At 39.2% G+C, this 24,555-nt stretch overlaps 1 protein-coding gene and 1 long non-coding RNA gene across 3 annotated transcripts in view; both read right to left on the bottom strand.

The window, feature by feature from the left end:
• Positions 1-3,167: 3,167 nt before the first annotated feature.
• Positions 3,168-3,663, bottom strand: LOC124866461. Its single transcript, XR_007037828.1, has 2 exons — positions 3,576-3,663; positions 3,168-3,455 (listed from the first exon to the last, which is right to left on the bottom strand). It is a non-coding gene; the product is annotated as an uncharacterized LOC124866461 (long non-coding RNA).
• Positions 3,664-7,322: 3,659 nt separating this feature from the next.
• The window catches only part of greb1 (growth regulating estrogen receptor binding 1), a 33,015-nt gene continuing 15,782 nt past the window's right edge, over positions 7,323-24,555 (bottom strand). The window contains exons 10-34 of one of the 2 annotated variants that reach the window (XM_047362544.1): positions 23,257-23,442; positions 20,890-21,026; positions 20,502-20,778; positions 20,264-20,392; positions 19,971-20,183; positions 19,167-19,364; positions 18,842-19,025; positions 18,559-18,742; positions 18,350-18,486; positions 17,899-18,250; positions 17,670-17,785; positions 17,345-17,550; positions 16,696-17,251; positions 15,139-15,295; positions 14,890-14,992; positions 14,280-14,429; positions 13,990-14,126; positions 13,717-13,878; positions 12,731-12,935; positions 12,411-12,573; positions 12,197-12,315; positions 10,659-10,891; positions 9,460-9,660; positions 8,468-8,606; positions 7,323-8,057 (exon numbers count right to left, since the gene is read on the bottom strand). In XM_047362544.1, coding sequence (XP_047218500.1) covers positions 7,894-8,057; positions 8,468-8,606; positions 9,460-9,660; positions 10,659-10,891; positions 12,197-12,315; positions 12,411-12,573; positions 12,731-12,935; positions 13,717-13,878; positions 13,990-14,126; positions 14,280-14,429; positions 14,890-14,992; positions 15,139-15,295; positions 16,696-17,251; positions 17,345-17,550; positions 17,670-17,785; positions 17,899-18,250; positions 18,350-18,486; positions 18,559-18,742; positions 18,842-19,025; positions 19,167-19,364; positions 19,971-20,183; positions 20,264-20,392; positions 20,502-20,778; positions 20,890-21,026; positions 23,257-23,442 — 4,808 coding nt within the window. In that variant the 3' untranslated portion in view covers positions 7,323-7,893. The remainder of the gene's footprint in view (positions 8,058-8,467; positions 8,607-9,459; positions 9,661-10,658; positions 10,892-12,196; positions 12,316-12,410; positions 12,574-12,730; positions 12,936-13,716; positions 13,879-13,989; positions 14,127-14,279; positions 14,430-14,889; positions 14,993-15,138; positions 15,296-16,695; positions 17,252-17,344; positions 17,551-17,669; positions 17,786-17,898; positions 18,251-18,349; positions 18,487-18,558; positions 18,743-18,841; positions 19,026-19,166; positions 19,365-19,970; positions 20,184-20,263; positions 20,393-20,501; positions 20,779-20,889; positions 21,027-23,256; positions 23,443-24,555) is intronic. The other variant, XM_047362545.1, reaches the window with a different exon arrangement.

The following is a 24,555-nucleotide window of genomic DNA, read 5'->3' as shown; positions in this document are numbered from 1 at the left end:
CCTGGTCTTGTGAGGTTGTTTTTGCACGGTTTCGTGTTGTTTCGCCGAAAGAATCCATGTCTTTTCCAACTTGTGTCATGTTCACTTTAACCTGATGGACATCAGTCAGCCACCAAACTCTGTTTTCCAACACATCGTGTTTATTTCTACTTTTTTATTACTGATATAAAACAATGGATGCTCACTCTGTTGGCTTCCTGAATAGATGAGAGTGTAGCTTATTTTTCTGGTAAATCGCGTTCTAATGTAAAATATGACAAAATACTGGATTTATAAAATTATTATTATTTAAGTACTTTACATATTCCTATATTAAACATATTTTCCATGTCATGTATGAGAACATATTTCCTCTCTTTTAAAAAGAGGCGAAAATATTTATAGGAACATCATAGGGGAACACAGTATTCCAGCCTGACTCACACCTCGTAATGTTTTGTTGCCCCATGGGACAGGGATTAACCAATCACCATATATTTTGGGTGGATCATTCCTCACATCATACACAACTATTCTTGTGAATGTGGACACATTTACTCTTTATTTGCCAGAATTACAGGGGGGAACAGAATATTTCAGACAGCTGAAATAATCAGTTCCCCCTCTATAACATGGGAACAAAATAACTTACAGGATTCATGGATGTTACATTTAGTGCATTTTGAGACTTTGGGTCTTTTCTTCCCATAGTTACCTTATACAAAAGTTTTGTGAAGAAAAATATCACGCTTATTTTTCAAAATGTAATTTATTGACTTTTAGAGAAAGTCTAAACAAACAAGCACACCACAGCAAACACACAAACCTAAAAAGAACATGCAAAGCACTTAAATGTGTTTTCTGTTGGTGGGCTTCCCACACATGCCTGATGAAACCACCTCAGGCATATCTCACATTGGATCTAGAAAAAGGACAAATAATATAAGGCATTTTCAGCAAAAACATCTGTTTACAATTATAACATCCATTCATTTTCTATTCCTTCTTATTCCAACTTTGGTCCGCAGGAGGGCAGGATCCTTTCAAAGCTTGCTTATGCAAGTTAAAATTACAGTTTAGGTCCTCTCCATTTAACCTCCTAACAATACATGTTTGAATAATTCTAAAATGTTGTTACCCAGTTCAAGTCCGTCTCTTTTTCCATCTCTCCGCAGAAGTGGCACAAGTCTACCAAGTCATCTGATAAGAATAAATGTGAAGTATAAAAATATACCTATATATACAGTTTTTCTTGTTTTTGCATATTCACTCTGCAAATCTTTTGTGATTCAAAGTTTGTTTGTCTGTGGAGCTCAATGACTTGCTTCAAGATGCAAATCCGGTCACTATCTGGTAACTATTAAACAAGATGTGGTAAACACAAACACAATTTATTCAGGAGCTGTCTATGAGAATGTACCACGTTTGGACATAATTAGTGATAAAAGTAGCATTATGAAGTTTAATAACAACAGAAAATATAATGGTTAATTAATAACAAAGTTTAAATGTTTCAAAATATACATCATAATCATACATTGTGTGAAAATTTGTATGGACCTTCAATGCAAATACTCCACATGATGTTTGGGATGTTTGACAGTATCACATGTCCAGCTTGACACACTGCATCCCTTCCTCATAAATGCCCTGTTAATATAGGTATATTAATAAGAAGAACCGTCATTTGAATTTAATGCTTAAGTTAACGTTTCATATCTACCCATACCTTGAGCTTTGCAAACATTTCTGGATGTCTTGCTTTGACTCCCCCAGTTGATCCAAGAACAAAGATATGTTGGCTTGTGGGTAGATCACCTAATAAGTGTGCAATCAACAGTCTTCATGTGGATTTGCTTATGACATAACTATTATATAAGATATTCTTAAAATATAAAAACAAATTCTTACCACTAATGTCCAGTGGTTGTGACAATTATTAATTCCCAGAATTACTTCATAATCCATTGGGTTCATCTGTGCCTTTAAAAAGCAGTAAACATGTTTTGATGTCACCAACCAAAAATGTATGTTTAGTAATACAAACAATGTACCAAGATTAGAATTTGCTCTAAGTGCTACAGCAAAACCAAATATATTCAAGAATAAATATCACAACCAATAACATATTGTCTTATCATTGATTCAAAACTGGTATTACCACATGGAAAACTCACACATAAACACATAGTAGAATGCATGAGATATACCTTTAATCTTGGACTTTTTCCCTGCCACATTGGTGTCATTGCAAATGAATCAATAAAAGCAGCCTGACCTGTATTCTGGATGTTGTAATCCTTCACGATTATAGCAATAAATGCATTAACAGACTGCAAATGTATTAAAAGACCAAAGATTAGCAAAATACTGTAACAACTTTGAAATTTAAAAACAATATAACTGCACTTTTCCTCCAAAGTATCAAATCAAAAGTAGCAAATGTTTCCAAATTCACAGGACTTGTTGTCCATGATGAGAGGAATAAACCCAGTGAAGGACTTGTTGAAAAAAGAATTTGTTCCCATGTTATAGAGGGGGAACTGATTATTTCAGCTGTCTGAAATATTCTGTTCCCCCCTGTAATTCTGGCAAATAAAGAGTAAATGTGTCCTCATTCACAAGAATAGTTGTGTATGATGTGAGGAATGATCCACCCAAAATATATGGTGATTGGTTAATCCCTGTCCCATGGGGCAACAAAACATTACGAGGTGTGAGTCAGGCTGGAATACTGTGTTCCCCTATGATGTTCCTATAAATATTTTTGCCTCTTTTTAAAAGAGAGGAAATATGTTCTCATACATGACAGGGAAAATATGTTTAATATAGGAACATGTAAAATACTTAAATAATACTAGAGCGGATTATTTTAAACAAAACAACATCAGACAGTACCATTAAAATGTCTTTTATAAATCCAGTATTTTGTCATATTTTACATTAGAACGCGATTTACCAGAAAAATAAGCTACACTCTCATCTATTCAGGAAGCCAACAGAGTGAGCATCCATTGTTTTATATCAGTAATAAAAAAGTAGAAATAAACACGATGTGTTGGAAAACAGAGTTTGGTGGCTGACTGATGTCCATCAGGTTAAAGTGAACATGACACAAGTTGGAAAAGACATGGATTATTTCGCTGAAACAACACGAAACTGTGCAAAAACAACCTCACAAGACCAGGTTCATTTTGTATTTATTTATTTTTTCTAGGAGCTGTTGATTAAAAATTAAGTAACAACATTGACATGAATACGTTTCGTCGTTTTACCGACAAATCGATCAGAAAAGCTGTGAAGAAGGTCGGATCCGCCTCTCTGGCTGCAGTGCGCGCTCCCGACACAGGGGGAACAGAATATTTCAGGGGAACAGAATTTCGCACAACACCGGCACTCGCTACCTCGACCGTGCGATGCTGTCCTGGTCTTCTTTTCCAGGCCGTGGGGGAAATCTGCTTCAATTAGGGCTGCTTCTGGAGGACTCAGAAGAACGGCCAAGTCAAGCTTGTCTCATTACAACCTTTATATGAATGAATGTCGGATACTCGAACAACAAATCATTGCTTAATTTCGTTGCATATGACTGTATTTACTTTTGGATCCAAGTTAAAGAGTCATGTCTGTTTGGCAGCAAGGAGACATAGGTGCGTTTGGTGCCTCTCCTGTCCGGCTCCCGTCTGGAATCCGCATGGAAAGAGATCTGATTGTTGGAACTCAGGGTTTTTATTCAAACAGTGACGTCACGGGAAGTCCGCTGTGATTCCTATTCCTGTTCCTGGCTGAGCAGGAGTAGGTTACTGTGATTTATTTTAAAAATTCCAGCAAAGATCAAACTGCCCTTTAAATGTTGTAATCCATGACTGGACCAAACACACTAGATATGAGATGGTAGGGTGTCCTAAGTTTTACCTCAGTTAGAATGCATATTTTTTAGTTTAACTTTTGTTGTTTGCCTGGCTGACTAAATACGTAAGCTTAATATAATATAACATACTGAATGGATAGAGTTTTAATGTAGATCATTGTTAGTGGTTTGCTCATCATTTATGTTAAATCCTAATGGATTGATTTCTGTTTAAATGTTTTAAATAAACATTAACAAAAATTTCATAAATAAATTCAAATTTGATAGGCTTAATCTTAACTAACTTACACATGTTGAAAACCGATTGTTTCTGTTTGATTTGACTGCAGGGCTACTGGAAAATCGTTTTGCTAAAACCATAATGTGACGACCAGGGGGTCAAAATAACAACTTTCATTAAAGTTTAACAATAAGGCATGATGTAGAATAGAAGGAGTGGCATACTGAGGTTTAAACAGCGTCTACAAGGACATTGCCTGATGGCAGCATGGTGTTGTTACATAACACCTTCACTGGTTGAGTTTAATAGACCATGAGGTGTACCTGATATGAGCTGAAGAAATCAGGCACTGGGATCTAACTGCAGACAAGTTCACTGATGTAATCTGCACCAGCAAGGTACACACTGAGAACAGCATGTGACATATGATGTTTGTACCAATCATTCACATGGCTACCCCACAGATAGTGATAATCAAAAGTGTAAACCCTGCTGCTGCTCAGTTTTACATCACTAAATTGCTACATTTAAACAGGACTCCACATATATATATATATATATATATATATATATATATATACAAAAAATCACACTGTGAAGTTTTTCTTGGAAAGTAACTGAGGGTCCTTTGAGTGGACATCAAACTCCCTCTCCTTCTAACAGTGACATCTCTACAGGTCCTTCTCAAAATATTAGCATATTGTGATAAAGTTCATTATTTTCCATAATGTCATGATGAAAATTTAACATTCATATATTTTAGATTCATTGCACACTAACTGAAATATTTCAGGTCTTTTATTGTCTTAATACGGATGATTTTGGCATACAGCTCATGAAAACCCAAAATTCCTATCTCAAAAAATTAGCATATTATTAAAAGGGTCTCTAAACGAGCTATGAACCTAATCATCTTAATCAACGAGTTAACTCTAAACACCTGCAAAAGATTCCTGAGGCCTTTAAAACTCCCAGCCTGGTTCATCACTCAAAACCCCAATCATGGGTAAGACTGCCGACCTGACTGCTGTCCAGAAGGCCACTATTGACACGCTCAAGCAAGAGGGTAACCCACAGAAATAAATTTCTGAACGAATAGGCTGTTCCCAGAGTGCTGTATCAAGGCACCTCAGTGGGAAGTCTGTGGGAAGGAAAAAGTGTGGCAGAAAACGCTGCACAACGAGAAGAGGTGACCGGACCCTGAGGAAGATTGTGGAGAAGGGCCGATTCCAGACCTTGGGGGACCTGCGGAAGCAGTGGACTGAGTCTGGAGTAGAAACATCCAGAGCCACCGTGCACAGGCGTGTGCAGGAAATGGGCTACAGGTGCCGCATTCCCCAGGTCAAGCCACTTTTGAACCAGAAACAGCGGCAGAAGTGCCTGACCTGGGCTACAGAGAAGCAGCACTGGACTGTTGCTCAGTGGTCCAAAGTACTTTTTTTGGATGAAAGCAAATTCTGCATGTCATTCGGAAATCAAGGTGCCAGAGTCTGGAGGAAGACTGGGGAGAAGGAAATGCCAAAATGCCAGACGTCCAGTGTCAAGTACCCACAGTCAGTGATGGTCTGGGGTGCCGTGTCAGCTGCTGGTGTTGGTCCACTGTGTTTTATCAAGGGCAGGGTCAATGCAGCTAGCTATCAGGAGATTTTGGAGCACTTCATGCTTCCATCTGCTGAAAAGCTTTATGGAGATGAAGATTTCATTTTTCAGCATGACCTGGCACCTGCTCACAGTGCCAAAACCACTGGTAAATGGTTTACTGACCATGGTATCACTGTGCTCAATTGGCCTGCCAACTCTCCTGACCTGAACCCCATAGAGAATCTGTGGGATATTGTGAAGAGAACGTTGAGAGACTCAAGACCCAATACTCTGGATGAGCTAAAGGCCGCTATCGAAGCATCCTGGGCCTCCATAAGACCTCAGCAGTGCCACAGGCTGATTGCCTCCATGCCACGCCGCATTGAAGCAGTCATTTCTGCAAAAGGATTCCCGACCAAGTATTGAGTGCATAACTGTACATGATTATTTGAAGGTTGACGTTTTTTGTATTAAAAACACTTTTCTTTTATTGGTCGGATGAAATATGCTAATTTTGTGAGATAGGAATTTTGGGTTTTCATGAGCTGTATGCCAAAATCATCCATATTAAGACAATAAAAGACCTGAAAAATTTCAGTTAGTGTGCAATGAATCTAAAATATATGAATGTTAAATTTTCATCATGACATTATGGAAAATAATTAACTTTATCACAATATGCTAATATTTTGAGAAGGACCTGTAGTCAGGTTGCATCTGGGGCCATACGCATAATTACCCATAATATGCTCTTAGAAATCCTATCTATTTTGGCGACTAAATTTAGGTTTAACTCTACCATTTCAAAAGTTGTTTATGTGCAGCTTTAAGTCACCCTTGTTTTTATATTTCTTGAAAATGTGATAAAAGTGAAAATTCAATCAGGACAGTAATCATTTATTGTACCCCTTCCTTTTTACAATTATAAATTATATTCTTTATGTGTCTTACCCAAGACCAGCTGTCCAAGGGGCTGTCAGTCTCAGAAGGGGCACTAAAGTCTTGCTTCTCCATGCTGGTCATCACACCATTTCCTGATTCGCAGTTACAAACTGCTGCTTTTTCCCCTCATAGAAATATTGATGAGAACATGAAAGGATGTCTGAAGAACCATCTACAAACTCAACAAGAAATGTCTCATAAATCTTCAGAAAAATTATCCTGTTTGGTCCTCTTCTGCGTTTTCTGATCAACTTCTTTAAAAAACTGTCAAATGTCTTTGTTTCATTAGATGTTTTTAGATGGACCAAAGGCTCTTGTGGGAGATACCCAGCTCCAAAATCTGTGATCTGCTTTTAAGTAAGCAGCTTATGTCTGTGCGCAAGTGTTTTACACTAAATTTATCAATGAGTGCCTTCTGGGAATAGGTTCTTGGAGGAAATCTGAGAGTGTTGACTGTTACTGGACTCCCGGCTGCTTCAGGTTCTCGTCTTCTGCTGCATAACAGCAACTTTTTGTTACCTTTTCTCACAAAATAGATTAATATTTTAATTAATCATTTTGTATGTGTAATACGACAGATAGACCAAGAAAATTCGATAGGAGGTCTGAGAACATGAAACATGACCTGTAAACAATGAGTTAAATCTTGTGACAATAAGCTAAGAGCTGAACTTTTGGTTGAACATGTTGGCAGATTGATACTTGACTACACAATCAAACATGTACACAAAGTTTAAAATATATCTGGATTTATACAAATAAAGACATATAAAACTGTACACAGTGAAAAACACTGCTTGAAAATGATGCATTTATGTTACCCAGAGGTACCAGCACAGATACAGACCTGCAATCTTACTTTTTGTACACACAGAATATAAGTACTTTTTTACATGATCTAAATCTAAAAATATATAATTCTGTAAAAAAAAACAAAAAAAAAAACATGCATCTAAAAAAAACTACACAATAAAAAGGTTGCCAAAAATGGGCTTACATTGCACACAAATGATTGTGTCTTCCCTGTTTTCACCTTTTTGTTTGCCATGTATCTGCGCAGGTCTGGGCACCGTGATAACACATAGCAAACAGTATCTGAAATGTCTCCATGTCTTCAATTTCTTGACAAAAGAATTAAAGAATGGATCCAAACTAAATGTAAAACCTGTTACTTCTCGTCAAGAGTTCCAACAGCTGTTTCACAACTAAATAATTAATGTCCTGTGAACTGTTTAAAAGAAAAAAAACACCCCAGTGCATTACTTGGGACTCCTTTCCAGCTCCTTTAGACGATTTGTTACAGTCAGATATGTTTTCCAGTCAGGAAAAAGAGCGGTCTGTCTTCTTTGGCGTTGGCAGTCTGGAACTCATCGCTGAGCCTGAACCTCCACTGCTCCTCCAGCTCCAGCCTGCCCACAGTCTGCCTCAGTGAGCTGCGATCTGCACTGATTACACACAGGGTTGCACCTACACAGAGGCAGGCAACAGGGACAGACTTTGTGAAGATGAGAGAAGACCGGAATGACGCAGTACAATTTTATTTGTTAAAAGATGTTTATTTTTTCCAATGTTTTGAGTGCTGTTTTTTAATGCATTTCAGTGCATTAAGAGACTTCCATCATTTCATCTTTATTAATTTTCTTTCTACAAGAATTAATAATTTGAGGGTGTTTTAAATCATTTTTTAAACCACATAGAGTTAATTCCCTTTCAGTATTTATTTTTTATATGTGAGTATAACACGACCACATCATAATTATGTACTGGCCACATTTACAGAGGAACCTATAGACATTAAAAATAATATCTGAGATTTGATGTACACCTGATTGTTTTGAGGGCAGCATTTTCTTGTTTTTTGATGTCTGCTGCTGTACCTTTGAGAAAGGTGAATTTCTTGAGGAACCCAGAGGTCACAAATGTGTCAGGAAAACAGAGAAGAAGCCCACTAAACAGCAACCCAGCAGTGTTGATGTTGACACAATGAGGTCTGGAACTGACAAAGCACACTGTTACCTGCAGGAGGAGAGCAATTTGTTCAAATGTATTTTTTTCAATAGTTTATTTGAGCAGTCAGGCTACACCACAATCCACAGCTTAAATCAGATATTCGCTTACATACATGAGATATTTACATACATATCTATGAAAAGACACATAACCTTTTTTTTAAGTCTCGGACATTAAAACAGATTAAACCTTGCCTATTTTAGGTCAGTTAGGGTTACTAAATTTATTTCTATTTATTAACTTGCTTTAAATTCAAAAGTTTACATACATTTTCTTAATAATTGTGGATTTGCCTTTATTCTGTATGATCTAGATCAAACATTTTCCTCTTGACAGAACTGGTGTAACTAACTGCTGCATGATTGGGGTCACTGTCCATTTGGAAGACCTATTGTAACCAAACTTTAGTTTCCTGGATGATGTCTTGAGATGTTGCTTCAATATTTCCACATCATGTTCTTGCATCACAACGCTACCTAATTTGTGAAGTGCACCAGGCACCCCAACAACATACATTCTTGATGTCTTTGCTGATTTCCTTTGGTTTTTCCATAATGGTACTCTAGAAAGCAGTGTGTGTTTGGGGTGTTGCATTAAAACACATCCATACATTGATATATGGGTTTTCCCAAACTGTTTATGGTAATCATAGTCTATGTGAACTTCTAAATTAGTTTTCTGGCATTTAGTAAGTGGAAATAATTTGGTTAATCCATTTCTGATTTAATCATTGTATGATTTGATGTCAGACAGTGAGGATAAAAAAGTTAGGTGTCTTTCTACGTATGTAAATATTCGATTTCAACTGAACGTTTCCTGGTTATTATGTGTGTGGCTGGGTAGGTGGGTGTCTCTCTACCTCAGGTCCCAGGTTGAGGTAACAATCCACGGATAGAACAGGGTGAGTGTAGTTTTTGGTGCTGAGGGGAAACAGTTTCTGGCTGGTATGCTGGAGGTATTTCTCCAGGAGAAGCTGAGCTGGAGAGGCCAAGAAGAGATGCTTGCTGTCTGGGGCACAGATGTACTGTGAGGGCCCCACTGAAGTGGAAACATCTGTCATCTGAATAAAAACAAACAGTTTCGATAATCATTTAAAGCTCTTTTGAATAAAAATATTTTTAAACTGTTCTTAAGTATAATGGGTAAATACAGCAGTCAAAGTGCTCACTTTCTTTGGCCCGACTGCAAGATAAACCATTCATTTTCAAATTGCTTGCAGATTATAAAGAAGAAAAGTATGGTGTACTTTTTATTATGTAGAACATTCAGTGAATTTAACTAAATAGAAAAAAAAACAACTTTTCTTTTATTAATCAATGATTGCTTTGTTGTACTCAAATTATTTTATTTATCAAGGAAAAGAGCTATCCAAATCAACCTTGCCCCCTGTTAAATCATGAATTGACTGTGATTAAAATATTTGGTTAAATTTTGTTAGTCACAGCCAAGCCTGATTTCGGCCAAATTAGTAGAATAAGAGACCACTTTTACATAACTTGTTTAACAATAAGACATAGGCTAAGAGACCTCAAAACCATGTCCCAAAACAAAGAAATTCAGGACCAGATGACAAAGTGAGTTATTGACATTTATCAATCTGGAAAGGATTACAAAGCCTTAAGCTTTGAGATTCCAAAGAACCACAGTCAGTGCCATTATCATGGAAAACATGGAGCAGTGGTGAACCCAGACCAACATTTAAAGCACTGCAGAGCTACCTGCTTTAGTTATAGTCAGTGTTCATGATTCAACAGAAAGAAGAAGATTGGGCAAAATGTGTTTAATGACCTGAAACATGCAAGTGTGGCAAAAAAGTCAAAAGAGAAGGAATCTCTAATGGGGCAATTAGTTTTTTAATGGCACTGTTTGTCTGAGTAGTTTTAAAATTCTCAGGTGAAAATTCTCCAGTCAAAACAATTTCTAATAAGAAATATTATAGAAGTAAAATGCAGACAAAGTCAAACATCTTCAACTGCTATCATTTGGCTTTGTGGCTGTGATAAGGCTTCATCTTCTGTGAAGTAATTTTAGGACAACTGATTGATTACTAGTCTTTACCTTGGTCTTGATAATGAATGTTCTGTATCCTCCGATGGCAATCTGCTTCTTCATGATACTGAAGTTGTTGAACTTGCAGACAAGCAGCCCTGCACTGTGCAGCCTCAGGGTGAAATCCACATCGTGACAGGTGAAGCGGTTCTGGTCATACTGGATGTTCTGACTCCGGTCAACATTGAGAAGGAGAAAGTCATGAACGTGACCTCTGGAGAAGGGCTCCCACCGTTTGATACCTGGTTCAATAGTAGGAAGCATTACAGGGTGAAAAACAGAAAAATACTGCTTTACTTTTTCTAAAACAAAATGTTGATATGAGTTGAAAGTGTAAGAACTTATTGAAATATAATAAAGAAAACATCTTCCACGAGCCACACATGGGTGATGGGTCATTTTAGCACAACATGATCTGAGATAAACGTTAACATGAAATTAAACTTAAAAAGATGTTAAATACTGTAAATGCAGCCATATACAGTAAATTAGAAAGTGCGTTCTGATAAGGCTCATTTGTCAGAATAAAAGTAAAAATAACAACCTTTAAGCAGGTATTAAACATACTTTTCACTAAACCCACATTTCTGCATTAAAAATGTTTTTAGCAATAAAACAGTCTGTGTGTAGCTAATTTATATGTGTTTTACTTAGTGAATTGAGTTACTGAAATAAATGAACCTTCTGATTATATTTTATTGAATACATCTGCACATCTCATATCTTGAAACTAACAGTAGTACATCACTGGTACATAACAAGCTGGTGGTTAAATGTTCAAATGAGAAAATATTTTAAAGCTCTTATTTCTACATATGAAATCATCTGAATAATCACAGAATGCACAGAATCCAATACATAGAAGGTACACCTGGTGCTATGCTTCTTCGCTTAGCTTTATTTCTAATCATGACAAAGCACTTCACAGCGCTATTGCTGGCATGAGCTGTGTGTACTCACCATTTATTTCCCTTAGAGAGTACTCCTGGAGCAGTGCTACTGTTTCTTGTCTTTGTCTATTTTCTATCCTCTCAGTCCCTTGGGCTGACGGCAAATTTCTGCTCATACTGACCCAGGTTGTACTGTTTTTGTTTCCTGTTATAAGGAAGCAGTTCCTCTTCACTGTCGCCTAATGCTTAATCAGGTTGAAGGATTGCTGCAAAGTCAATGACTTGTTGCAATCTGCTGGGCTTCTTTAGATAGTTAACATTGTGTCAATTAGCAGTAAACGATCAACCGAATTTGACTGTGTTGCACTATAGTTAGGATTCAATTGGACTGTATGTAACTGCATCCGACTAAATGATTGGATTAAATTAGAATTAATTAGATTTATTTTAATTACATTTAGCTTTTATATATATTTGGGCGAGAATTGGACCTAATTGTCTTGTAAAGTACCTTTGCTGTGAATTTTTAATAAATAAACTGAAATGAAATAAACTGAGCTTATTTTGTTTCAGTTAACATAGTTTTTTGCCAATCATCAAAAAACACAGAAATTCAATTTCAGTGTTACTTTTCTCTTTGATATGGTGTTTTCTGACCCGTTAATCCTCGACTGTTCCACTTCCTTATGCCACACAGACCATACTGGGCGAGGTCTGGACAGGCCTCCATGTGCTGTAAGACTTGTTTTAGTGACACAGCACGCTCAGCAGGACAACTGAAAAAACAGCAAACGTAAGGACGGACTGTGCAAACCCAACATTATTACATAAAATCTTCCTTTACAAACAAGAACAGATTTTTTTCTTTCACCTCAGTTTATCGTTGTCTACTGCGTTCCACATAACACAAGAGTCATCAGCCAGGATGATGAAGGGCCAGACGTCACCCACTGGGCTTCCACCCTCCAGACGCCGACTGCGCTCCAACTCCAAGTTGTGATAAGAAAGCTCTTTTATCAGGAAGTGAGCAGCACCTGGACACACATCAGGAGATGACCATAAAAGTGATAAATAAATAAAAATAATAATAATGATACCCAACCAAAACAAAAGATAAAATTGAAACAGAAGAGTGTAGGTAGTGTAATTAATGAAGCTCAATATATCTAGGTTCTAATGGGGGAGACATACCTATACCAGCTCCATTGAAGACAGTGGGCAGCACCAGCATGATGTGGTTAGGCCAATACTTCTTGTAGACAGCCATCTCATACTCTTTAACTACAAGGATATGTAAATGTGAGGCTCCATCCATCGCATGGTATAGGTTGAACAGACCATGTTCATGGCGGCCGGTGGTCGGCATGAAGATTGGACTCTTAATGCAGTCTGGGCTCTGCGAAAATAAAAAAAGTAAAAAAAAGGCGAAATACAGAGATTCTAAATATTCAATATTATATAGAATGAAAAATGAGAAGATAATAAAATAAAAAAATATATATTTCTGCCAAAAAATTGAACTGACAGTGTGTTTTTTACTGGGTTGTAAATAACATTTAAGCCAAAAATGTAACAATTACGCCACCTGGTGGAGAAACATTGTAACTGTATTGCAACCAGTCCTTTAAGAACATCCCTTTAAAGGAATTTATCTGGATTAAAAACACAACATGATAGGAATTTAGGAATAATTTTAGACTCCCAGTTAAATATTTAAAATTTTAAACTCTTTGACCAGATTCAATAATAATAAAAAAAACACAAATCCTGGCTGTGTCAAAAACAGCATTGTAATCATGTTTAATATGTTCTGCTGCCATGTTTTAGTCCCTTTGCTGTATTTGCCTGTATCTCAATGTTGTTAGTATCACTGTCAACTCTTTTATCATTATTCTATTTACTGTAGTATTCTAGATATACTGTTTATAAAAGCCCAAAGGGACAAGTGCTGCAAATTAGCTCAGGCTATAAGCACCATGATGGGACTGCTGCATTCTTAGTTTAAATAAATAAATAGATTTTGAGGTTTGAAACACAAACTAATAAATGTTGCAAAGCTAATCTAATGATAATATTTAAACTTCTTAAGTACTGGATGGTCCTTATGGGAAGCACTGGCAGATTTCTTAGAAAAGTTGAAAATGCTGAGATTTACGTTTTTGCAAAAAGGAACATACCCAGTCAGAAGTGAGAGGCAGTCGCATGCTCTCCAGCTGGCCACCTGGCTGGCTGAAGCTGAAGTAGTGCTCTTTAGACTTTGGGATGATGAAATAGAGCTGGATTTCTTCTCCAAGCAGGAGATGGGTGAATGTGAAGGCATGCAGCGTTGACTCGAACATCTAGGTTATGATTAGAGACAACTCCCGTTTATATTTTAGAGGCAGCTTGAGTGTAATTTTTTACACTGACTTCCACCATTATGTGTGTGCGTGCGTGTGTAATTTACAGACCTGATATCTAGGGTTAAAACCAAGATACTGATGGCACTGCTCACAATGATGATAGGTGTTGTACGCTGCGTACTTGGACAGCTTTATCCGAGCTGTCCGTCTGCGCAGGTACACATCCTCCTGGCGCATACAGTGTCCTTAACAACACAACAAATAAGAGGGAATAATGTAGCAAGATGACTTCTGGGGTTTAACACCTGAATTACTTTTAGAAGCCAAGAGAATGACAAGAATTGTCGATTTGTGCCTGTGTTTATTTCATAGCTGAATGTCTTTTGCACATTTCTTACCATCAGCTCTAAATCCAGGACAGTACACAATGCTGATGTCATCATATTTTGGGTCATGGATGGTGTAGTCGAAGGGCATCGTCTTTATAACGTCTGTGTTGGGCCATATAGCATTGGGTGGGTGGTACTGCGATCCATCTACCTGGGCTGCTAAAAACCCAATACATTTTAATGTACATTTTGTAATTTTTTGAAAAGCAGTTAAAAACATTAAGAGAACCTAAAATTATCAGGACACTTCTTGACAAATGAAAGTATAATAAGATAATCTTTAAGGTGTCACTTCAAACTAACTTTTGTTGGCAGCGGTTTAAATATTGCCTGTGTGTTTACATTGTATCAAAGTGTCATATCTTCAGTGTTGTCCCATCAAAGATATAATGAAGTATTCATGAAAATGTGAAGGGTGTACATACTTTTGTGAGATCCTGTATATTAGGCTGGCATTTGGTGCCAGTACTGAAACTGTTCTGGGCCAGTACAGGAAAACCTGATCTGGGTCATTCTTTGGGGTATGTTGTTCTAAGTGGCATTATATGGGCCAGAACTAGGCCAGATCTCTTTTGCTATGTGGGAAGTGATAACTGATTTCTGCCACAAGTATACTGACTGCAGCGGATGTCCTCCTCATCGTAGATATCCACCTCCATTAGCCTGATCAACATGCGAGACAGGAGGCCCAGGAAGTGAAGGTATGCTCCCGTCTTACCCACCTGACCATGAAAACAAAAAACAATATTTCATTGTAAATATGTGAAGAAAAAAAAGCAAAATCCTGTTCTTTTGAAAATCTGGTTGCGTGACTGGAACCAATGCATGACTGCAAACTGAATGGAAGAAAAAGCCAGACTGATATTACCTGTGGGGGGCCACTAAGCAGCAGCCTACGAGGGTGAAAATTGTCGGTTCGTCCTTCAGTGCGGTTGCTGCTGTCCATGTGGTAGAACCGAGGGACTGTCCACTGACGATAATATAGGGACTGTTCTGTGCATGTCATCATTTTACTAAGCAGAGGTCTGTGTAAAAACAACAACAAAAAAAGAAACCCTCATCTTAACATGCAAGAAATTTTGATGTTCATCTGCGGTCTAGGCGGCCTTTACAGTTGTTTCCACTGTTTCCCACACTGCTGCTGTTTGTATATCCTTTGGGATCATCCAAATCAAACAAATTACAGCCAATGACCCTTGTAATACCCTACAAGCATTTATTCCAGCATCACATATTAATTCTATAAACCCTAAAAGTAGCTGCAGGTCTATTCCTCTGTGTTTGAGGTTATTAGAAGCACACATTAAGAGCACATGCTTATTTAAAAATAAATATAGCTCCATTTTGCATTGTCTGCCTTTGATACACCAATGGAATTTTTACTTTCAGGAGGGAAGGAAAGAGAACTATGGTATCTTACTAAAGTATGCCTACCCTTAACAAGCTTTTTACATGTCATGGAGCACTGTTCAATGGAAATAATACGGTACAAGTAAAAACCTACCAAGACATGGCTGTCCAACCAAACTGATAGGCCTGCCATAAAGAGGTTTAATTGGAGAAGCAGCCAAGAGGCCCATGGTAATTCTGGAGAGGCTACAGAGATCCATAGCTTCTAGATTCTAATGACAGGACAACAATAAATCATGGACTTCACAAATCTGGCATTTGTGGAAGAGTGGCAGGAAGAAAACCAGTGTTGAAAGAAGCCCGTAAGAGGTCCTGATTGCAATTTGCCACAGGTCATAGTACAGAAAGCAGCAAATGTGTGGAAGGAGGTGCTTCGGTCAGATAAGATCAAAATGAAACCTTTTGGCCTCAAAATGCTATTTGGAGAAGGAAACACTGCACTTCATGAACCATATTCACTGTGTAACATGGTGGTGGCAGCATTATGCTGTGGAAAGTTTTCCTTAGCAGGGACATAGGCATTGGTCTGAGTTGATGGGAAGATGAAAATAAAATCAAATTAGGGGAAAACTGTTAAGACTGCGAATTACTTGAAGTAGCATGACAACACTAAACATATTGCAAGGGCTCCAGTAAAATAACTTAAATCAAAGAATATTCATGTGTTAGAATGCCCAGTCAAAGTCAAGACCTGAAGCCAACTGAGAATATGTGGCAAAATGAGGAAAGATTGATAAAAAACTTCTGTCTGTTATGTGGAATTGCATCATAGTTGGTTCTAAGTGTTGCTAAATTAACAGTTGCTTTTTAGAGTTTTGTATGTAAAAAAATAAATAAGTACCATGTATAATTTTAATTCCACTTTACAATTTGCACGTTTTCGATAAATATATTAAATTTGGTAGTTTTAGGACTGGTGTATTCTTAAAATGTATCCTGAAAAGCTCACATTAGGACAGTGCTACAGGTAAATAACTAACCTATTGTAAAATAAAGAAATAAGAGTTTCTGCTACCGGAAGCTGCTTGCCCACGCAACAGATATGTGTGGCAAGAATGAAGTACACCGTGGAAGGCCACTACTGTCACTGGCTGTGATGATGTTGTAGAGAGCACGAGGGAGGAGCACAGATGGAGGTCGACTAAATCCTCTCGCCCAGGAGCAGCTCAGATGAGGAGAGGAGGCCCGTGGTGATGAAGAGTCCGAGGATGCCGATTTGGAGGGAATTTGAAACTGAGAAACAGGCTGCTGAGTACCCGTTTGATTGTAGGATTGAGGATTTGTTTGAGACGGTGGCTGGCTTTGACCTTGGAGCTGTGCCTGCTGCTGGGAGCCCAGCTGGATCTGGGCATAACTTTGAACTTGGGGTTGGCTTTGGAAGTTAGAGGTAGTTTGAGAATATGACTGAGATGAGGTCTGAGGCTGAATCTGGGCTTTTGAGGGAGACTGCACATTGTCTGAGGCTTCTTTTGCAACATTTGGAGAAGTGGCAATTCTAGATGGGAGGGGATCTACAGTTCTACTATCAAGGCATGGCTGGAGAGGCTGAGAGGACTGTGAAGGTGAGTCTCCTGTAAATTAACCAAAAATACAAGATAAGGTTTTAAGTGAATAAAGAAATGAGGCAATTTGCCAATATCAACTGATTTAATTTCTCATCATACTGTTCTCCTGTCCCTCCTCCTCTTCATTGTCGGTGCTGCTAAGTTTCTCAGCATCACTTTCGATCTCGTTGCTTCCTGGTCCAGGGTTGTGTGGTGGTTGTGACTCTGCCTTCACCAGATAAGCAGCCAGCCCCAACTCCTGTTCCAGAGTGGTCCGTTGAAGGTACGAGCAGCTTATCACACGGAGGTCACAATACTTCAATGACCTGTCACAAGAAGAAATGCCACTATTGAACCTACATGACATTTATTAAAGCTTAGTATTTTCTTGTTAAAGTTTGTATGATCTAGAGTCAGGAATCCACAGTCAAAGCTTAGTGTGTACCTGGGTAATGATTCTCCTAGCGGCTCAACCCCCGACAAGATCAGGATGCAGGGGAGGGCCTCCAGCTCTAAGTAGGTATAAGGCACCCATTCAGCATCCTGGATCTTTAACCAGATCTGTAGTTCAGAAACACAAAAGTCAATATATACAGCATTTACAGTATGATAACTCTTTTTATTTCCAATCACATTCATTTAAAACTGAATGATAATAAGAAACAAAACCCTACCCTAATCTGATCAATGAAAGTCTGCCCAATCGTCAAAGCTTGGCTGGGATTCCCCAGAATAATTTCAAAACTCTCCTCCAGACCCAGCTGCCTCCTCACTCTGGACAGCCGTCGGTGGGCCCAAGCTGCCAGAGCCAGACAGGGGATCCGCAACAGGACCATATGACCATGACGGGTGGGGCACTGCTGCACGGCGGTGAGCAGAGACTGTACAATTTCCATGGTTTCCACAGAGGTGTGTTTGTGGAGGTTGTGAGAGCTTCTGATTTTGCCAGATGCAGCCATGAGAGCGACACAGTATTGTTTGACTAAGACTGTAGTCCGGATTACAGAACTGTGCAGCTTTGGAAATCTGAAAATGACAAAAAGAAACAGTGAATTTCTACTATCATTTGGTTTCAAATTTTATTAGAGCTTATCTAACTAAGGATGCTTGATGTGGTTGTTGGACCTTTCTTCCAGGGTTGATGTCATGCTCTCAAAGGAGGAATCATATCGCATCAGTGGTAGGCTGCTTCCTGAGCGAGTTGACTCTAAAAGCTCTGATACACCAAAGTACCGCGTCCTTTCATGATACAGATCCACATCCTAGGCACAAAAGCACTGACAATCAGACAGCTGTCTCACCAAATGTCTATCCTAAACAGAGTTTAGACTCACATTGCTGAATTGTGATGGCCAGTGTATCTCATTGTAAGGGCTGATGCGAGTGCACTGAGTCTGCAAAGCGAAGGGGAATGAGGTGACGTGTAGAATCAAGATGTTTGTGGCATCTTTCACCTGTCGGGAGTTTAAAAACCGATCCACAAGACCCAAACTGCTGTCTGTGTTGCTGCAGGATGTGCTGAATGGGACAAGACAGAGCCATATAGACACATAAATACAATTAATTGCCTAGTCTTTTCTGCATCATTTCATTGAGCTAAGGTTTTCTAATCCAAACCTGCTAATATCCCAATGGGCATGGTCATGAACCAGGATGTAGAGCGTGTAGGAGTTAGTCTGTGCTTCCTGGATGAGCTTGTCAATTCGTGACTGAGCGCTCTGGTCCATCTTCACTACATAATGCTCTGCCTCTCTCTGACACACCAATTCCTGCTCTGAACTGCCAAGCTCCTGAAGGACACCTGGAAAACACAAAGGTGAGAATAATTTAAAACAGCAGCATATAAACTAAAAACAAATTTTCACTTCTTCATAGCTTTTGACTACCGCTGCACTAAAACCTGTCTAATATATAAAGTTAAAGACACAGAGACTTTACTAACCAGAGCTCCTGAGGTGAAGAGCAGTCTGCTGAAACGAGACCTCAGAAGGTGGGACAAGGATTAGGAAGCTGACTCTATTAAAAGAACCAAGATCCAGGTTTTGTGTGCTGGAGTCTGCGATGGCACAAACATGGGACAGCAGCTTCCTAGCTACCGCCAGCTGAATGGGACGAACTTCATGCCACTCTACTCTATATTCTGCAAGCACAAATATGCACATCGAGATAATGATATATAAAATTTACATAAAGTGCAAATAAGGCAGAATTAAGAAGGATGCAGTCCAAGCTGGCACTTTGATAATAGAAAGTTGAAACTCCAAAATAAAAAAAAAACCTTATTACTACTAAGATAAAATGTGATATATTCTATAGTTGCCTTATCATCCTATGTAAGGTATTTTTGAAATCAGACAGCATTCTCACACACATGTACACACAAGAAACACGTATGCATTTCTTCAAGGATCTGAACTCTAGTGGCCTCAGGCCCTAAGAAGACTGCTACTTTCAAATAGGGACAAACTAAAATGTTTCCCTAATAATAATAATATTTTTATTTTATACTTTTTATACTGAACAACCATATATATATATATATATATATATATATATATATATGTTTAATGTTGAATGACATATGATTGTAACTTAATACATGTTTATATACCAAATTTATATACCATATAAAATATAATTTTTGGGATACACCACTATTAGTGGTTATGGCAAATTTCTTCCCATAGAGTTGATGAGTTAAAATGTATTGTGTTTCAGCAAAGGTTCTAACGTGCTTTCTTCTTACCTAAACAACTTTCTATGGGGCTTGAAACTGTCTCCTTGGGGCTGGGGGTGTCTTTTAAACTGTGTATTTGTGAATCTTTTGGACAAGGTTTGTCTTTGGGGCTATGTGTGGCCTTAAGAATCTTCTCTTCAGGTAACATCTGACTACTGGATGGGGGGGATGCATCGATGTGCTCCACACTGGCACTGTCCAGAAGGGAATCCATATTACCATCTGAGAAACAGAAAACCATACAAACATTTAGCAAATTCTGATGAAAACACAAATGCACAAGCCAAGACAGATATACCTACCTTGTCCAAGGGAATTGCAATAGTGGATAAGTTCCTGAGCAGCCCCTGTGTGGAGCTGGTGGCTGATTTCTTTCATTCCCTCACTGGGAGAAAACATGCTCTCTGCTAAGGCACGACACTGGTGTTTACCTGAAGGAGATACACTGTCTCAGTATCAGCTCTATTCCTTTAAATAAATTCAATCTCCAGTTCAAACTTATCACACCATCACTGTTTTTAATCACACCACAGCTATCACCTGTAACTACCACACAGGACTGAGTTTCTTGTCCTGGTGATGTGACGATGATGACCACATAGTTTGTGTTTTCAAGCCGTCCATCCAACAACCTGCTGAACATTTGCTGAAGCCCCTGAGCCAAGGATTTCACATCTTCCCCCAACATCACCACACTCTCCCCACAGGACGAGGCAGCAAGCTGGGCGAGCCAGGGAAGCTGATTAGGGGTGAGGGGCTGCTGACTCTGGGGAGGTAAAGAAAGATGCTGGGGGAGCCCAGGCAAGGTAGGGAGTACCTGAGGACAATCAAATGTAATCCATTATTCAGGTAATGTTTTTAATCAATGTTACCTATGTAAATTTCATAAAGGTTTTGCTATGGTGACCTTTTTCTTGCAATGTCTGACCTCTATTCCGTAGTGCCTCCCTTGGGTTCCTTGTGTTTGTGACTGCTGAAACTGTCTGATCTCACTGAGGTGAGATTCCCTCCATGACCTCATAAATATCTGCTCCAAGTCTTCAATGAGGGGCACCTGCTCAGGGCCTGGGAAAGAAAGACAAAAACGGCTGACACACTCTTTACAGTCTTGTATGATTGGATATAAAAATGTGTTATTCAGGACTAAGTATGCTACTTTTGCTGTAATTTCACAGTTTTGTTTTATTTAAAAAAAATTTATGGATCAGTTGATAATCTGGAACAGTGTTCTATTAGTTCATATCACTCATTAATGACTTTTAGCTGAAATAATTCAAAAGTAGGTCAGGCTGCCATCAGTTCAACAGCTGAGCATATAGAGGTGGGTGAATCTTCATCAGTGCATACAGAGCATCTGCACCATACAGAATGAGATTTAGTATTAAATTTATTAGTGGGGTTATTGCTGCAAGATTTGCATAGCACTTACCTGAATTTTATAGTGGATGATGTGTGTAGAATATACAGTGCCTTGCGAAAGTATTTGGCCCCTTTGAACTTTTCAACCTTTTGCCACATTTCAGGCTTTAAAACATAAAGATATGACATTCTAATTTTTTGTGAAGAATCAACAACAAGTGGGACACAATTGTGAAGTGGAATAAAATTTATCGGATGTGTCAAACTTTTTTAACAAATAAAAAACTGAAAAGTGGGGCGTGCAATATTATTCGGCCCCCTTGCGTTAATACTTTGTAGCGCCACCCTTTGCTGCAGTTACAGCTGCAAGTCGCTTGGGGTTTGTCTCTTTCAGTTTTGCACATCGAAAGACTGAAATTCTTGCCCATTCTTCCTTGCAAAACAGCTCGAGCTCAGTGAGGTTGGATGGAGAGCGTTTGTGAACAGCAGTATTCAACTATTTCCACAGATTCTCGATTGGATTCAGGTCTGGACTTTGACTTGGCCATTCCAACACCTGGATATGTTTATTTGTGAACCATTCCATTGTAGATTTAGCTTTATGTTTTGGATCATTGTCTTGTTGGAAGATAAATCTCCATCCAGTCTCAGGTCTCTTGCAGACTCCAACAGGTTTTCTTCCAGAATGGTCTTGTATTTGGCCCCATCCATCTTCTCAATTTTGACCATCTTCCCTGTCCCTGCTGACGAAAAGCAGGCCCAAACCATGATGCTGCCACCACCATGTTTGACAGTGGGGATGGTGTGTTCAGGGTGATGAGCTGTGTTGCTTTTACGCCAAACATATCATTTTGCATTGTGGCCAAACAGTTTGATTTTGGTTTCATCTGACCAGAGCACCTTCTTCCACATGTTTGGTGTGTCTCCCAGGTGGCTTGTGGCAAACTTTAAACGAGACTTTTTATGGATATCTTTGAGAAATGGATTTCTTCTTACCACACTTCCATAAAGGCCACATTTGTGCAGTGTACGACTGATTGTTGTCCTATGGACAGACTCTCCCACCTCAGCTGTAGATCTCTGCAGTTCATCCAGAGTGATCATGGGCCTCTTGGCTGCATCTCTGATCAGTCTTCTCCTTGTTTGAGATGGGAGTTTAGAGGGACGGCCGGGTCTTGGTAGATTTGCAGTGGATACTCCTCCCATTTCAATATGATTGCTTGTACAGTGCTCCTTGGGATGTTTAAAGCTTGGGAAATCTTTTTGTATCCAAATCCGGCTTTAAACTTCTCCACAACAGTATCTCGGACCTGCCTGGTGTGTTCCTTGGTCTTCATGATGCTCTCTGCGCTTTGAACAGAACCCTGAGAATATCACAGAGCAGGTGCATTTATACAGAGACTTGATTACACACAGGTGGATTCTATTTATCATCATCAGTCACTTGGGACAACATTGGATCATTCAGAGATCCTCACTAAACTTCTGGAGTGAGTTTGCTGCACTGAAAGGAAAGGGGCCAAATAATATTGCACGCCCCACTTTTCAGTTTTTTATTTGTTAAAAAAGTTTGACACATCCAATAAATTTCATTCCACTTCACAATTGTGTCCTACTTGTTGTTGATTCTTCACAAAATATTTGAATTTTATATCTTTATGTTTGAAGCCTGAAATGTGGCAAGAGGTTGAAAAGTTCAAGGGGGCCGAGTACTTTTGCAAGGCACTGTATATAGTGTCAAAGAAAGGTGAGGCCTTAAGAAATAGTGTGAAAGGTGTATAAAAAATAAAGACACTGTCAGAGTAGAGGTGAATCTTTTTTAAAATTCTAGAATAAGTATTTAACTTAACTTAACAGTATTTAAAAAAACTCCACAGTGGTAGTACTTGGTTTAAAGATTACATTATTCTCAAGCAGGAAAATGTTTTGCACTAACCTAGCTGAACAAGGTAGTAAACGGTGAGCAGAATCTGCATCTCAGCAGAGAGAGGTTGAATAGGTGATGGTCCATAATGTTGATAGACTCTGGGGAGTGATTGTGAGCTTAGGTAACAACTCTGGAGAAGAGAACTGACGAGTACATCGCTTGTATTGCCTGTGAGTTGAGGAAGAGGGCCATGACCTGTAAAAGTACAGAAAAAACATACAATATTGAAAGGCATAAAATGAGTAATGTCAGTTTTGGGATTTTAGCAGTTCATTCTATTCATGTGTCTTTTTCATGTTATCTGCTCCAAACAATGCATATGGATAGGATTAACTAACAACTTTTAGATGTAGGCTATCGAGACAAAAAAACATGTATATCCACACACAGAAAAAGGTGGCAAGTACTAAGCCATGATATCTGTATAGAATACACTCAACATTCAACGTGCCATTTCAGCCAGGGTTGGAGGCAGTAAGACTTTTATTTTAACCCCTCATAGAACACAATACACAGGACTAAGGATGTTAGTACCTTACCAACACGTCAAAATGGCATGGGAGATTTACATGATGACTATCTGTACATGCTCTCTGCCAATGTCCGCCTATCTGTGGCTTTTGGCCATAGACTCAGGTGACGTCATGGAGGAGCCGGCAGGGGGGGATGCCCTCCTTGGTGGGGTGTTGTTTGTGTGGGTGCTTGGTTCACGTCCTGGAGTAGTGGGCTCCCGTTGGGTGACCTATGGCTTCCAATTATGTGCCTGGTAGGCACTGGTGGGCACCTCTCCCTCTTGACCTCACAGGAGCTAGCTCACCAGGAGGGAATGTAATGTGCCCTCTCTACCTGCGGTGATGGACTGGTGCCTGCCAAAGGTGTTTGGGGGTCAGGGGGTCTCCCCTGCTAGGTGCTGGGCAGTCCTGCTGCAAGGTGTGGGCCCTGGGATGCCAGGGGGACTGGGTCCCTTGCCTGGCCTGCACGGGAGGAGTGGTTGGGTCGGGGAGGCCCTGTGCCCTACATCTCTCCTTGTGCCTCTTCGGGTTCTCTGATGGTCTACGTCTGTACCTATGGCTGCCAAGGGTTGATGCCTTGTGTCTGTCTACCTGGGGCTGCTGCAGCCTACTGGAGCCAAGTCCACCTGACCGTTGCTGCCCTTGGGTGATGTGTTTTGCATGGTTTCTACAATTCTACAAATCCCTAACAATTGTCCACCTCTAGGTGGCAAACCCGCTCACACACACCCACTCAACATAAACACATTTACTTCTACACATACACTCACCCACGTACTGATCCACAAATAATCCA

This window comes from Girardinichthys multiradiatus, chromosome 4 (genome assembly GCF_021462225.1).
Source record: "Girardinichthys multiradiatus isolate DD_20200921_A chromosome 4, DD_fGirMul_XY1, whole genome shotgun sequence".
NCBI lineage: Eukaryota > Metazoa > Chordata > Actinopteri > Cyprinodontiformes > Goodeidae > Girardinichthys > Girardinichthys multiradiatus.
The sequence above is the reverse complement of the archived record's forward strand: the minus strand, read 5'-3'. Positions and strand labels throughout refer to the sequence as shown.